Raw genomic sequence first — 16,950 nt, forward strand, 5'->3', positions numbered from 1 at the left:
AAGATAGGACGCTGCCTTACCTCTGCCCTGGGAACAGCGTGACCGAAGCGATTAGCAGATGTTAAATGCTCCCTTATATAATTCGCAGAACATGACATGATTGCGTAAATCCGTCCATGGACCCAAAAATAGGGAGTAAGTTGCTCCCCATTTGGTCCGGTCCGATATTAAATGGATGTGGACTTAGGACTCCGCAATTCTTAAAAAAAAGTATACTCCCCTCTGGTCAATCTTTGGCCCCTGGTAAGAAACCGTAAGGCGGTCTTCGCCTATTAATTAAGGAGAACCTTTTGATCGTGCCTCCGACGTTGAGGCTATAATGTCGGCTTCGCTCAAGGACTTCGAAGGGGCTCTCACAAGGCGGCTGCAGCGGTTTCCGAGGAGTGTCCGCCCTAATTAGGACATGCGTACAGGCTTCGAGGTCCCTGCGAACGTCAACCACGGTTTTCACGTGGTTGTTGGCGGCCTCAGCTTTGGCAATGCGTCCTTGAACAGACGCAACGGATCGGTATCGTTGAGTCCCGACATGATGTCGAGAACAGAACCGCTGGGGAGTCTCCGTTGCTCCCCGTATATTGGCTCCGCGGGAATCACAGCAAATTCTTCTCGATTGGCTGTCCGGAGGTCAAGTATAACGGGTGCCAGGATCTGAGACCAAGAAGGGTTGTCTTTGGCTATTATAGCGACTTCAGTGTCCTGTACTCCCTTTGGAGCATCCCATTGGAGTGCGGCTGGTACGTGGCATTCTTTATTTTAGATTAATTTATTTACAACTTTTAAAATATGCTTAATTGGAAGAGGTAAGAATCCTCGCTTGTTTTCTGTACTCGAACTCTGTCTCCAACTAACTGAATTCTGTCAGGAAACCGAAAAAAAAATTTTCCCTGTCAAAAATTGTTTTTCGATGTCATGGCCACCGCGATTCGCACTGGTGTGCGTCCGATACGCAAGTTACTCGCTCCACCACACCTGGTCTCAGGCACCTTGACTAAAGAAAGAAGCTCGACCCTACATCCCATATAAATTGGCAAGTTGATTATAAAGTTAAAACTGTTCAGTATCTTAGATTGAAGCTCGACTCGGAGATGGGATTTTTCGAACAAATAAAAGCTACAACGGACAAGGCCGCAGCCGTAGGTTCGGTCTTATGTCGGCTAATAGCAAACTCTGGGGGTCCTATCTCTAGCAGGAGACGTTGTCTTATAAGTGAAACGCAGTCCTTCCTGGACTACGGCGCGGAGGTTTGGGCTCTTGGCAAGGAGGTTTATCGTAAGCGCGTTGCGCAGGTGTACAGATGAAGGACTTTGCGGGAGACGTCTGCCTACCGCGCTGTCTCAGAACCTACTTTATTTTTTCTTTTTTGACGACTGCCACCAAATCGTCCACATATTTGATCCAGAATTTCGCGGATACAGTGACTTTATTCTTCGTGAATGTTTCATGCAAAACCGGGGAGGGGAGGCTGCCCATCGCTGCCTGTAAGTTAATTTGCAGAATTCATTTCTGAATGTGAAGTAAGACTCACTCATACATGATCAGACCAAGGATTTTCTATCGGATTGAGGGCGCTCTGAGTCGACATTCATTTGACTTTAGATCGGTTAGGAAGAAAGTGCCCCCACATTTTTGAGGGGGATTCCCCCTCAGTTTTGTAAAAAGCAGTATCTTTAGTGAAAGTGAACTGCGGTTTCGTTCAGATGCTTTCGAAACCCTTGATAATATATTTAAGATTTAATAAAACCATATTTTTTAAATATCCAAAAAATGAAATATGTGAGGCTGAATAGAGTGCAATTCCGTCCGCCAGTTTCAGCTTCTACCAACCGTTGCAATTAGAGCAAGTATTTCACCTTAATATTTTCAAATAACGTCTTAATTAGAGAAAGGTCTAATGCGCTCAAGGTTGTTATTAGCAGTTAAAAATCAAAATTTCTCATCGTTAAAACTCAAACGTGTAGAGAGCCACAAAGGCACCTTTCAGAGGTAACTGCTTTACATATTTGCCTACTTTTCCAGTGAGTGCACATCCACCCGTTGCATGATTCATAACACTATCAGGTGCGAATTGAGGGACTCTTTCCGAAAAAAGTGTGTTAAACAAATTCACAATCTATCAAAGACTGCAATCAATTCGTCGCGAAACCATGTGCAAATACTGCATAATTTGTTGACATTACGTTGACCCATTAAACTACAAAACCCAGTCATTGTACATTCTCATTCCAACCGACCCGTCTGTATTCGTATCTCGTATGAAGCGAATTATTGTGCCGCAAGAGTACTTTTTCTTTTTCTCAGTTTCTTTTCCTTCACTGTCATTTCTTTAAAGTGCGCGAAGAATGTACAAACAATAGGAAAACTTGATTTAGCCGAGAAACATTTTGCTGGTATTTTTCTTGCGATTGGGCCGACTTGTCTCCGGGAGTCAGCGTGAAAACAAAACTTGAAAGGGTAAAATGCTGTTTGCGCTGATGCAAGAAGGTTTGGGTCTATGCACGTTGAATGTTAAAATAAGAGATTGGGCCTGGAAAGAAGAAGTAAACCCAAAAAGTGTTTATTACATTAGTTATCACTGAAGCTTGCTCTTTTGAATATATCATTTACTACCTTGCCTCTTCTTTCTCTTCAGCCTTTGTCCCGTTGGCAAGCGGGGTCGGCTCGTCGTGATCGGTTTCGCCATTTGGCTCTATCAAATGCCTGATCTGGGTGCAAACTCGAGGCTTTTAAATCCCCATCCAGCGTATCAAGCCACTGTTGTTTCGGCCTGCCTTTTGGTCGTTTACCTTACCAAAGTGGATTAAGCTCCGAGTTGTCAACGAACCTCACAAAAAAACTAGAAATATCTGCACTTCATCTGGATATTCAGATATTTCATTTCAATCTGCAAGTTTCAATCGTTGGAAGATATTTCTTGTCAACAATCTGTTTTCTCCTCACCCAGACTTAAATCTTCTTTGGACCTTTGCGATGTGCTACTTCTGCTCTTTCATATTCATCTAAAAGATACAAATTACCTTGCTCGTGTAAAGAAGAAATGTTCACTAATTTGTATCCACTTAACCCTAGCTTATGACAAATAATGACTACTACAATGCTTTCACATCATAAACAATGATTAATTTCTCTTTCTCTCTTTTCAGGCTTCTACAATAGATGGACGGAGAAAGGGAGCATGCCTATTCTGTCAGGAATATTTTATGGACTTATACCTGTTGGCCGAATTGAAAACCATTAGCTTAAAGGTAAGAAGTGTATAAACTCGTCAAAATGGTACCTGTGAGTTGGGGCTCAAGAATACACTCAAAGTCTTCCCTGGTTATCGTAAGAGGCGACTAAAAGAAATAGAGGTTTGTGGGCTAGAAACCTGCAAATTTCGAAACCGAAACGTCAACAACGTTTCGGATAGGCTTTGGCTATCAAAAATGGTCTATGACAACGTAGCTAGAGTCCTTAGAATGCTCGCTTTCTCCAACTCGAGCGAGGATTCCAATGATATAAGTTGGAGATTCTGGGTCTAAGCGCAAAAAGTTGATGGGGCTCTGGAGACTTCTCCTTACCATCTTGCGGCAATGCGCTTTTGTACTCCTCTGTCTGGTTGTTTCTAAAGACTACCGCAAAGCGCGCTCTCTTCACCTGGAAGCCAGTTTCTGACAGCCTTGTGAGCAGGATTCCCGTCCAGGTTAAGGAGTATTACAATTGCACAGTGCTATGCACCAACGGAGATTTCGATATAGTGGAAAATGATGTTTTTCACAAATAAATACACATAGTTCAGGAGAAGCTTCCTAAAGGTGGCATTGTAATCGTGATGAGTGATCTCAATACGAAGGTGGTCTCTAAGAACACCTGGTTCAGACATTTCATGGAGAAGCACATGTCTTGGCGACCATAATGGTAATGGTGGAAGGTTTCTGGGTTTCTGCAACTTTCACGGGCTTGTCAAGAACTGCTGACGCAATACACGCCGCACACTTACTCATGGAGAAACACCGTGAAAGACATCGCTCTCTTTACATTGCATTTCGGGATTTAGAGAAGGCGTTTGATCGTTTATGCGCTACGACAACACCTGGTAACAGAAGAATTCGTGCGCTGGGTTAAATTGCTTCACCACGATCCGAAGAGCAAAGTTAAAAACGTGCCGGATATATCAAAACCGCGTCATGTCTCTGGCGGTGTTTATGAATGGAGCGTCCTCCTCTTTGTTCTTGTCATGAACACTGTTCCAAGGGAGATTCAAAGTCCAGCGCCCTATACACTGCTCTAGGCAGATGATGCTTTTCTGGCGTCGCATAACAAAGTTGATATCGAGAAACTTGTTCCAAAATGGAATGGTCGCCTCATGCATTCAACCTAAATAAAACATTTTTGACGATCGATTCTATTTGAAACAGGCACTATCACTGTTAGTGGCAGTGATCTAGTGAGAGCTGAGCGATTTATTTATATCGGATTAATGCTATCAGTCAATGGTGAACTGCATTGTGAAATTGCTTCAAGCAATAGCGCAACCTGGATGAAGTGGCGTTCCATAACTAGTGGTGTTTGTGATCGACGTTTCAAGGAACGTCTTAAATCCAAAATTTAGCGCAGTGTCGTCCACTCTATCGCCCTCTATGGTTCTGAGTGTTGTCCAACTATAAGTGACAATGAACGCCGCCTTGTGATAATGGAAACGAAGACGTTGCGTTGGACAGGCCTTGATCACATTCGAAATTAGGATATTCGCAATCGATATGGGATTGCACCGATCGTGAAAATATTGCGAGAGAGGTGTCTTCGAGAATTCTCGCGCCAAGATTTGTCTGAGCATCGTGGTCAATTGGAAACGACCAAAAGAACGGACGAAACAAACGATAGCTTGATACGCTGGATGGAGATTCGAAAGCCTCGCGACTGCATCCAGATCAAGCCTTCGAAAATGGCGCAACCGATCACGACGAGCCGACCCCACTTCTGAACGGGACAAAAGCTGAAGAACAAAAAGAATAGATGAGTAAAAATAGTTGTTGCAAATAGCAACATGCACAATAGAGCTGCCGAAAATTTGAAGATCACTATTCTACGTCATCAGGTAGGGAGGGGAGTACTTGATTTAAGAACTTTGCATCACAGTCAAGTGTAATTTTTCTTTGGAAAACAGCTAGCTAGCCAATTATATCCGGCTACCGTCATAGCTATCTGCTATAAATTGTTTCCTTCGAAATTGAAAAGCAAGAAATGGGATCGCTCGTTTGATGTAATTTCAGCTAAACAGAAGATCTACATTTGGAAAGCATCATTCACGGAGGTTATATCCAAAAATGTCTTGTTGCCAGGCATTAGCATAGAAGCCTCCAATAAAAACATCTCATTTCCAAAATGCTTCACTCCCAACGAAATATTATAAAGGATACATCCTTCATGACTCCTCAACTACTAACTCCAGTGTAAGTAATATAAATGTGAAAAGGATACCATCCAGCACATAACATCTACACGCGTTAATGGCAAACTACCGTCCTTATAAGTATACTCCGCAGGGAATCTTGAAAAATGATCGGGTCAAACTACTGTGATCATATCATTGCCAGCAACCACAGTGTTGATCAGACTAGGACTGATTTAGTTCTCCTTCTAAAGGAAGAACTAGCCTACTTCATAATCGATGTAGCCATCGGAACGGAACGCTTTTGAAAAACAAGGAAAAAATCCGGAACTACAGCTCTTATGGTGACAGCAGATATAGTGACTATGAAAGATCTAAGTGTAGTGTCTATTGTAATTTCAACGCAGGGGATAGTCCCGCAAAATTTGCACAAAGCGCTGAAAATGTTCGTTCTAAAGACCGCGCCTGTACATGGAAATGCAAAAAACTGTCATCCTTGCAATCTATGTTGTAGTCCGAAGAGTTCTGTCCGGTGATGGTTTGGTGGGCTCTACTCTAGATTTGCGCTGACATCTACTTAACATCTATGTGCCTCTCTAGTAAAAAATCACCGCGACACTTCTTGAAGTGTTTACGACAATCGGAACTATAGCAATACATTTTCGTATGGTCCCACATAATACTGTGCTGGATCGCCTTCAATCTATCCTGAGGTTAGTCGCCCCTAGGTCTGGTTGACCGGAAAAAGGCTCTAGGGCTTTTTTTGCTATATATATATTTCCTTTAATGCCTTGAATTATTCTAAACGCTTTATGCCATCGCTCCATGTGGCGCAGGGTCTGCCACGTTTTTTTTTTACCATAGATAATGCCCTTATCCGAGCTGGACGAACCTCACCCATACGAATTAACAGGACCACCCACCGCAATCTATTGAGCTAGATTGTACTCACAATCAAACGGTCGTGATAATTCTCATAAATTTCGTCGTTATGTAAGCTGCGGAATCATCCATCTAAGAACCGCAATCTCCGAGGAATACATGAGGACTGTCAAGATCATTGTCTTGTTTACATTATTATATGATGAGAGATTTCGAGTGGAACAATTTCTGAAGATCTGTTGGCTGCCAATAACCGTGCACCGCTTGTAATGCGGTTAAAGTAGCGCTATATTAGGACAGGGTATCGACTAGCTGTTGTGCAGCATTCGATCAATACGTCCGTTTTCGTTGCCACGTTCGTCGTTGTCAAATCCATCCAGTCCGAGCCTCCTTTTGTAGTTTCGTAACCAGTTCTTTTCCGTGTTGGGTTATCAGCCTTACCCAACCACCAATCTGAGGGACACAATGCCTTTTGGGAATTACTTTTCCGATAGATCCGGTGTTTATGGAGTTGGAGTTAGAGCAAATGCTTCACGTTTTTAACCGGGTTAAGGTTTACCAATTGGCGAAGCATATATAGCCGAGGATATTATATTATAATCATTCTTATCTTAAGTGGGAAGTGTCTTTGCTGTCGATGATCTGCAGGTCTTTGGTAATAAAAAGACCAACACAAGTCATCGGCACCGAACTATTGCATTCCTAAATCTAAAGGAAAGTCAGTTTCTGTATGCGTGTTTAGCGTTTTTTGCTATTGTTTTCACGTGGTCGAAGTGACCAAATTGCTTCGGCGCTGCTACGAGCTCCTGAGTAAATTGACGAAAATTAAGTAACAGGTTTATACATTTTAGATTGAATCTGAGATTAAAATATACGACGAAATTACCGACATGTCTCATATAGTGGATGCAGCGAGCATGTCCCTGGGGGTGTCAACCTCTGCCTGAGCAAAAGCAGCATCCTGGAGTCGCTTAACTCTGCTCTGATATCCAGCATAGGGTCGGCGGGAAGTCGCGGATTCTCCATGTGAATTACTCTCGTGAGTAGCTCACGATCGTAGGTGCTGTAGTTACGTTGAACGAAAAAAGCTCAACGAGTGCCAGATTTGATTCACCCGTTGGTGAAAAGCGCTGCCTACCGCTGTGTTTGAGGCATCGATAAAGATGGCTAGGGGTACATCTGGCGGAGGAAATGCTAGTTCAAAACGCCTGGACGGCCCCAGTAGACCACGAAACTTCGCGGGACTCTTTCGTTTTGGGCCCAGACAAGTAAGCGTTGAGAATCGCTTGGTAATGTGCGACCTTGGGCAGAAAACGACAATAGAAGTTTAACACGCCCAAGAACCTTCACAGATAATTCACCGTGGTTGGCAGGGGAAAGTTTTTGATCGCTTCAACTTTGTCTGGGTCTGATTGAATTCCGTCAGGGGTGATCATGTGGCCGAGGAATTTCATCTGGTTATGTAGGGGTTTGAATTTTTCAACGTTTAGAACGAGCTCGGCCTCAAGGAGACGTTGAGAAATGTTTTCGAGATGGTTCAAATCCTCAGATTTAGAAGAAGGGGTGACCAAAACATCATCCTCTTCTTTTTCTTCAGCCTTTGTCCCGTTCACAAGCGGGGTCGGTTCGTCGTGATCGGCTTCGCCATTTGGCTCTATTGAATGCCTGATCTGGGTGCAATCTCGAGGCTTTCAAATCCCCATCCAGCGTATCAAGCTACCGTTGCTTAGGTCTGCCCTTTGATCGTTTACCATCGACGACGATGTTCAGACCAATCTTGGCAAGTGAATTCTCGTTTGCACGAATTGCGTGACCATACCATCGAAGACGCCTCTCTCGCAACTTTTCCACGATCGGTGCAACCCCATAACGATCGCGGATATCCTCATTTCGGATGTGATCCAAACGTGTGACGCCACTAGTCCAACGTAGCATCTTCGTCTCCATTACCGCAAGACGCCGTTCATTGTCTTTTATGGTCGGCCAACACTCAGAATCATAGAGAGCGACTGGACGGACGACATTGTGGTATACGGATCCTATTTTGGGACTCGGCTCAACCTGGGTTGAATTGTTTCATAAAAAAGCGGTTGTTCATCCGTTGGTGAAGAACGGCGCCTACCGCTGTGTTTGAGGCATTGACAAAGACGGCCGATGAAATGCCAGTAGTGTAGCATCAACAAGGTGTTGTTGGACAGTTTCAAACGCCTGAACGGCCTCAGTAGACCACACAACTTCGCGGGAGTTGTTAACGGTCTTGGGCAGGAAACGATAGAAGTTTAACATGCCCATGGACCTTCGCAGATCTTTCATCGTGGTTGACAGGGAAAAGTTTTTGGTCGTTTCAACCTTGTCTGGGTCTGGTTGAATTCCGTAAGGGATGATCATGTGGCCGAGAAATTTCACCTGCTTCTGTAGGAATTGGAATTTCTCGATGATTCGAACGAGCCTGGCCTCAAGAAGAAGTTGAAAAATGCTCTCGAGATGGTCCAAATGCTCTGATTTGGAAGAAAGGGTGACCAAAACATCCATATAAACCAAACAGAAGTTTAAGTTTCGTAGGGCAAAGTGGATGAAAAGAGGAACGAAGACGTTGCCTGACAACACCTACGAACCGCTTCGGTCAAGCTGTTCCCAGGGCAGAGGTGAGGCAGCGTCTGAGGATTTGCCTATGCCCTGGTAAGAAACCGTAACTGTCTTCGTCCCTCTTTTCATTTTTGAACTTTAGGTGTTAACCCAAAAAGAGGAGTCCGTGGAGTGGAAGCAAATTTCTCTCCACTTGGTCCGGTCCGACATTAAATGGATGCGGACTTAGGACTCTTCAATTCCTAAAGAAAAAGTAGATGAATCTCTAGAATGTCTGCACTGCGTTACACAAGTTGAATGTCATCCTGGTGAACTCGAGGAGTCCGAAAGGTGTGCAGACAGTCGTTTTCGGTATGTTTTCAGGAGCTACAGGGATTTGGTGATACGTCTTGGCCAGATCCAAGATCGTGAAGACACGGCAGTATGCGCAAAGTCATGGCAATGAATGCGCAAAGTCATGTATGAGTGGAATAGGGTATCGGAATTTGTCAATAGTTTTGTTTGTTGTTGGTGTTTGTGGAATTTGTTAATAGTTTTGTTTGATTAAGTGATTTTTTTTAAAGTGTTCAGCTTAAATCGTATTATATAAAATTGTTCTTAAACAAACTTTCCATTTTTTATTTCTAGGTAACAACAGTTGACATGCAAAAGCCTCCACCAGATTTCCGTACCAATTTTGAGGCCACACATCCGCCAATCTTGATTGACAACGGCCTTGCTATCCTGGAAAATGATAAAATTGAAAGGCACATTATGAAAAATATCCCAGGCGGATACAATCTTTTCGTTCAGGTAAAATTCCTTTGGAAGAATCCACTTTCAAAATGATACCTTGGTTTGAATGCATTTTTGAACAATTCTAGGACAAGGAAGTTGCCACTTTAATTGAGAATTTATACTCAAAATTGAAGTTAATGCTAGTAAAGAAGGATGAGAGCAAAAACAATGCCCTATTATCGCATTTGAGGAAGATCAACGATCATTTAGCATCACGAGGGACTCGTTTCCTAACAGGCGACACAATTTGCTGTTTTGATTGTGAATTAATGCCACGATTGCAACACATTCGAGTGGCTGGAAAATATTTTGTTGACTTTGAAATTCCTGTGAGTAGAGAGCCTTTGACTTGAATTATTTAAATGCGGATTTAATTGAAATCTTTTTTTCTTTAATAGACTCACCTGACAGCCTTGTGGCGATACATGTACCATATGTATCAGCTAGATGCCTTCACACAGTCATGTCCAGCCGACCAGGACATTATCAATCACTATAAACTGCAGCAGGTATTACATGAAATTAATTTTATTACGTAGAGGAGAAAGTTGGCTCATTATCGCAAGAGCAAACAATTGATTGCGCAATGTGCCAAACTTTTCTTCACAAATTATCCTTCCTTCCTTCTTCTTGCACTGAGTTGATAGTTGTAACGTGTCCTTTTCATTTAACAGAATGCACTCCAACTATCAAAACAGGTAAATCTTTCACATCTGAACTTTAACCAAGTGAAATTCACAACTAACACTTACACTTATTACATTTTCCTTTTCCATCCGCCCATTCGAAAAATTCCTAATTTGATGACAAACAATTTGCTGATATTCAAAAAAAAAATCAAAAACCAAAGACTAAAGGCGACACAAAGGTACGTTTTAGTTTTCCTGATTGGGAGTTGAGCTGTACATTGAAAGGCTTTAGTGTTGGTATCATCCAGACATTTGCTCTTTTCCGTCGAACTGGTTGTCGACATCTTACATCGAAGCTATCTTAAATTGGATACCATTACTCGCTACGCTATTTTTCACAAACCCTCATACAACATTTTTTTCTCATGACTTTGTGTGTAATCTAACAGATTTGCTGATGTTGGAATAATTTCATTTATAACGATTATTTAATTCTAATCGAGGAGGAATCCATACACTTCATAAGGAAATTATCACATTTTTTTCTTGAAATTCTCGATAATTAGACTTTTTTTTATATTTTCCAATAAATCATTGCTTATCTCAGTGCTAAACTAAGCGGGAGAAGTATTGTTTTCCGTCTCATTTTTTATTGCCATCTACATAACACTTTGTGCTCCGATAACAAATATTGTGTTAATAATATGCGTTACGATGCGAGCTATCTTTAGAATCGGCACATTAATAGTCATGTTCTCATCGATTATGGAATGAGCTAATTTCGAAAATTGATCTTTGATAAGTTTGGGATAGCTTATCTTTTTGCTTTGCTGCGCTCTCGCAATTGTTAGCTTCGAGAAAAATGGAAAACTGTTTGATGTTAGGATCATGAAGAAGTCGATTGCAGTGGATTATTGTGCTTTTCCCAACGATGTCCCAAAATTTCTAGTCTTTATTTTTAATGTTCTACAATAGCATCGTAAATTGGATCAGATTTTTGACCTGCAACATAAGGAAGTGCAACATTTTTCATTCTTGCACAAAATTAAACCATATTGCAATTATTTTCTATTTTAATCAATATACGCAGGACTCATTCCGTTAATTTTACGAGGTGTACAAGCTTACATCCGTTGTTTGCTCACAGATGGCATCAGTGAGCGTATCAAGCTGCTATTAGCATGCCATACTTTTTTTTAGTATGACATCTGTCAACAATTGTCAGTCCATATCATCAGCAATTTCATGCAAAAACATATTTTTTCTCTTCAATAATCATGTCCAGTTTTGTTCCCGGAAAAGAGGCATTTGCGGGAAGTTCTACTTTTCTGCTTTAATGTGAAGAAATCAGCCGCTGAATCGCATTGAATGTTTGTGGATTAGGATTAGGTTCACAAGAAAATGGAAAATGGGTGCCGCATGAATTGAATGATAGTTAGATGGAGCGGCGCCAAAACACATGCGAAATCTTGCTTGCCAGACACAAAAGAAAGATGTTTTTGCATCGGATTGTGATTGGTTTATTTCAAGGATCCTAAACGAAAAAAATCGTGGGTTGATGCCGGCCAAGCAACGACATCTTCTGCAAAATCAAATCGATTCGGACTGAAGACGATGCTGTATGAGTGGTGGGATCAGCGTGGTATTGTCCACTATGAACTGTTGAAACCTGGTGAAACTGTCGATGCCCACTAAGAACTTGTTTCGCAGCGGCATGTTGCGAATGCAAGCAGATAGATGGCGCGCCGAACTCTCTACTATTTAGAACTTGCCACGGGTGTGGAGGACTAGCGGTGAGAAGGTGCCGTTGGTTGGGACAGGAAAAGACCAGGAGATCGAACTCCCAGCCAATTGCTGCGCGAAATGCGACAATTGGGTGGGAGCAAGATCGGCGACGATTTGATCTTTTCCTGTCCCAACCAACGGCACCTTCTCACCGCTAGTCCTCCACACCCGTGGCGAGTTCTAAATAGTGGAGAGTTCGGCGCGCTATATATCTGCTCGCATTCGCAACATTCGAAATAAATTTCGAATCCCACTGCGCCACAAACTCATTAAATTGCATCGTGCTCTGGATCAATATCGGTCGGAATATCAGCAAAGACGTGAAAAACTGATCCTCCGTGATAGTGCTCCGTCGTACACGTCGAGAAAAGTTTGAAACTACTTAGAAACGCTCTACTGGGAGATACTATCCCACCCCGTTTGTTCACCAGACCTGGCCCCCCATCCGACTATCATCTGTTTTCATGGATGAGCCACTCGCTCGCTGAGCAGCATTTCGATTCTTACGCAGACGTCCGAAAATGGCTTGATGGCCTCGAAAGATCAACAATTTTATTGGCATGGTATCCATAAATTACCCGAGAGATGGAAAAAATGTGTTGATTGCAAGGGCCAGTATTTTGAATAGTGTTTTTTTTTTTGTGGTTCCTATAAAAAAATGTGATTTCTTGAAACAAAAAAAAACAGCGGATTTTAGCTTGTACACCTGGTACTATTGCACTGTCAACCACTCAACAGAAATATGTAATGACCAATATGATGATCTAAAGATCATCCTTAGTGGCCGAAGACGACCAAGAGGGAAGAGCTTACCCCAAAAAACTAAAAAGATGGTGAAATTGATCGTGGAACATTCATCAAAGCTGTCTAATATGCCAAAAGGTATGGGTGTAATAGCAGGATGTGATGTCAACCTTCACGACATATGCTGGGGAAGTTCCAACATCAATGCATGCTGTCTAGTAGGAACCGAATTGCAGATCCTTAACTTGAATAATGAACCCACTTTCTTCAACGTATTTAGGCGAGAGGCCGGCCACCGACATCACGGTGGCATCCCCTGACATTGCGGCTCTGGTCGGAGAGTGGAGAGTATCAAACGATATCACGCTCTCAGAACACAGACGCATTGATTTCATAATGGGCATGGATCCACCTTCACCCACTCGCTTTCGAAATCCGTGGAAGATAGATTAGCGACGTATAAAATAGAACTGGTCGCCCGAGTCACGATCCCCGTGAAGCGCGTCAAATCCACTGCTGGAATTGCGAAGACAACCCAGATGATCACAACTAGCATGAGAGAAGCTTTCGAAAAAAGCTCTCCACTCAAGATGCCAAAGAAGAGTAAAATACCATGATTAAACTCCGATTTGGCAAAGCAGAGGAAAACGACAAGGATGCTCCTCAATCGTGCTCTGAAGTGTGATTCAGCCGCTGGCTGGAATCGTTATAAAGAGGCACAGAAGGCTCTAAAGAAGAACATAAGATCGGCCAAACAATCATTGTGGAGACGCTTTTGCAAAGAGTCTAACTCTCTTGAGGCAGCCTCAAAGCTGAAGTGGTTTCTTGTTAAAGAACGTAGCCAGAAGCTGGTATATTTACGTTTACAGAACGGGTAGCACACAAAAAGCGATGAAGAAACGGCAAACCATTTGCTTGAAGTGCATTTCCCAGGCAGCATCCAAAATCTAATCTCGGGGCCAACAGGTGAATACAGCCCTCAACCGAGAGACTAGAATCTGGCATGCAAAGTAATATCACTGGAGCGAGTAAAATGGGCATTTAACCCGTTCCATAGATACAAGTCTGAAGGTCCAGATGACATCATTCCTGCGCTAGCAGCAGAGGGAAGGGATGCCCTGGGTCTACATATTCGGAATATATATGTGCATGCCTAGCACACGCTTATATTTCAATTAACTGGCGTGAGGTGGAGGTGATGTTTATTCCCAAACGAGGGAAGCCTACCTATACGGACGCAGAAAGCTTTTGACCGATCAGTTTAACGTCTTTTCTGCTAAAAGGACTAGAAAGACTAGAAGATCGGTTCATAAGGGATACACACATTCGTAAGTGGTCACTTCACCATAGTCAACACGCCTACCAGAAAGGCAAATCCATGAACTCGCGGCAAAAATTTAAAAGGCGATGTCCGAAAAAGAATACGGCTTGGATGCTTCCACAGTTTAATTTTTATTTGAATATATATGTTCTCTGGTCTTTGTAGCTCTCAGTCTTTTAGTTTGTCCAATGTAGACCAGGTCGCATTTCGGACAATCGATATTGTAGATCCCATTCTCCCATTCCTCTCATTCTTTGGCTGCCAGCCTTTTGGGGAATCCAAGTTTTTGTCTTAGCTGTTGTTTCCTGCTTGTTGGTATCGGCATCAGATTAGTTCCCCCCGCCCCCCTCCATTAATTTTTTAATGTAATGCGTTGCCCTTGAATAGATTTTTTGTCCTCTGAGTTTTGTTGTTGTACGGTTAGGTGTGTTTGTTCCACCCTCTTTAGTTGTCTTTCCGTTTGTCTCATTGGATACTTCACTATTTTATCCTTGTAGCCGTTCATCTAAGCGGTGCTGAGGATGTATTCTTTCTTTTTCTCGAAATGTTCCTCGTTTAGCGGAACCGTGTACATTCGATGGATCGCGGAGGTAAAGAGGCCAGTTTTGACCCCATGAATGATTGGAGGTTATCGGGATGGTTCTTTGGGTGTGGGTGGCTTTTTTGTGGATGTCAAATTCCACAATCCCCGTCCCTGTTTATTATTTTGGCAGATTGTGGTCCACTCCCATCTCCATTGTGAAAATAACCTTTTTGTGGATGTTGTTGATACTTGCCAACACGGAGGTTGCGTCTTGTCTCCTGACCACGACAAGGACATCATCCAGATAGCTTACCCAAAAAGGAGGGACTATTTCTTCTTTTTCCACCCTCTCTTTCATTTTTTTCATGAAGATTTCGCGGGGTAGTGATGAGAGGGGGTTACCCATTCTAGATCTACTGTCAGGGAGGGGGAGGTCAGTCAGTCAGTTTTATGTATTGACGAACCTCCTTCCTCCACCTAGGCGAACCTTCCCTCTTCAGAAGGTCTTCTAGGTAGCAGAGCGCCTTCCTTACACGGATGCTAGAGAACAGCGATTATCTCCCTCTTCTCATTTAGAGATTTGTGGATTTTAAGTAGAGATCTGATCCTTGGAACAGTTGGTTTGGGCAATATGCACTGTTAATAGGGTTCCAATGACACCTTGACATTACCATTGTTCAACTTTTCCATGACTGCTTGATCGTACATCAAGTTGAGTGTCTTTTTGTGTTGCTATATAGGAAAGCTTTTGAAAAAAAAAGAAAGTTTTTGAAAAAAAAATAACAATCAAGTTGAAAAGCCCATTTCGTTGGGACACGTGTCCCCTTTATGATATCTTCGGAATAAGCCAAAAAACAAACATGCAACAAATTAGTGTATAAAGTTGTCCGACAATAGACCATACAACGACAATTCCGAAAACCTCATTCTTAAAAACGTAAAATAAGATCCATTCCAAACATATGCCATGAATGCTAACTTCAGAGATATATTTTCCACATTCTCAACATGCTGTGTTGTCCTTAATCCACGACGCTTTGAATCATTTACCGACTTCAAATAAAACTCGGGAAAGTTTGTTTATTAATTCGCTAAATTTTGTGTGTTCTCACTAGTGCAACTCGCAACGGATTTTAACACTTTTTTCGCTTGAATTCCTTTACAGATGCTCAAAATGAAGAAACACGAGGAATTGGAAACGCCGACATTCACCACCTCGATTCCGATCGACATAACGGAGTAATTCGCCTGAGACGAGCAACTTTAACATAGCAACACCTTCGTGAAACTTCCATTACGATTTTTTTTTTTCACATTTCCCGTTTACGTTTCCCTTTAATTATAATTTTTTGTTTTTGTTTCTTTTTCCGTTTACAATTAATAATCATAGAAGGCAAAGTAATATATAATTATAATTTTTGTAAGATGTTATTACAAAACAAGAAGAACACAACAACAAAAACAATTACAAGTATATTTTTAACGCGTCGCTAATTACCTTGGACGCGCATTAGTCTAAGCTTAACGTGAGAAAAAAATGAGAAAAAGTACATAACAGCTAATTTGATAAGCATTACTTTACTTACATTAATTGAATTCGTTTCCGAGGAGCAATTCAAAGAACAGAAAGGCAATCAAAATTATTTCGTAGCTTCCGTAAATTTGACTTTGAGGAGAAATACTTAAACAAAAAAAAATGTCTTTAAATATTATTCAAGGAGAATCGACAATTTTCTGCGGTGTTGACGCTGCTTATGCCTAGCACATTTGGAAAACCATTGAAGTGAGGAGATTCCTAGTTTCGAAACGCTTTCATATTGGCCAACTTTTAAAAGTATTTATTAATACTGAAAATAGTAATTCAACTTGAGCAATGTATATACTTTTATACAATATTTGATACATAAAAGCAAAAAATTAGCTACTAGTTATCTGTCGTCTTTTATTTTTGTGCAATATTTCATGTTTCAGCGCGATGAAAATGTTTGTTTTGACATCAAAGCCGATAAGAGTAAGAGAATGATTTTTTTTAGTTTAGTTTAGTTGGGAGTTTAAGGAGCAGTATCCCGATAAAAGTCCTACTAGGGTTTTCGTGTCCCATTTCTTGAGGGGCACAAAAATGCCACTCTACCGGCCCCAAGTTCTTTCACAAGGATTTTCGCTTGCCGGCAAGAGTTCAAATTTCTCCACTCGACTGTGTGAATCCATGCAATTTCAGCCTACAGAGTAGACTTGATAGTGGATGGCTGGATGCCAAAAGCTGGTTCTGGCCCCATCATCGTGGATTCGGACCCTTGGCGGGCCAGTTTGTCAACGTCCTCATTACCAGCAATGT

The 16,950-nt window shown here is 42.0% G+C and overlaps 1 protein-coding gene across 4 annotated transcripts in view; it reads left to right on the forward strand.

Moving 5' to 3' along the window:
• The window catches only part of LOC119656933 (chloride intracellular channel exc-4), a 106,130-nt gene extending 89,584 nt beyond the window's left edge, over window positions 1-16,546 (forward strand). Inside the window, exons 2-8 of one of the 4 annotated variants that reach the window (XM_038063627.1) lie at window positions 3,141-3,242; window positions 9,464-9,628; window positions 9,700-9,942; window positions 10,012-10,122; window positions 10,288-10,311; window positions 10,464-10,481; window positions 15,781-16,546. In XM_038063627.1, coding sequence (XP_037919555.1) covers window positions 3,141-3,242; window positions 9,464-9,628; window positions 9,700-9,942; window positions 10,012-10,122; window positions 10,288-10,311; window positions 10,464-10,481; window positions 15,781-15,858 — 741 coding nt within the window. In that variant the 3' untranslated portion in view covers window positions 15,859-16,546. The remainder of the gene's footprint in view (window positions 1-3,140; window positions 3,243-9,463; window positions 9,629-9,699; window positions 9,943-10,011; window positions 10,123-10,287; window positions 10,312-10,463; window positions 10,482-15,780) is intronic. The other 3 variants (XM_038063629.1, XM_038063630.1, XM_038063631.1) reach the window with 3 other exon arrangements.
• Window positions 16,547-16,950: the final 404 nt, after the last annotated feature.

This window comes from Hermetia illucens, chromosome 5 (assembly GCF_905115235.1).
Source record: "Hermetia illucens chromosome 5, iHerIll2.2.curated.20191125, whole genome shotgun sequence".
NCBI lineage: Eukaryota > Metazoa > Arthropoda > Insecta > Diptera > Stratiomyidae > Hermetia > Hermetia illucens.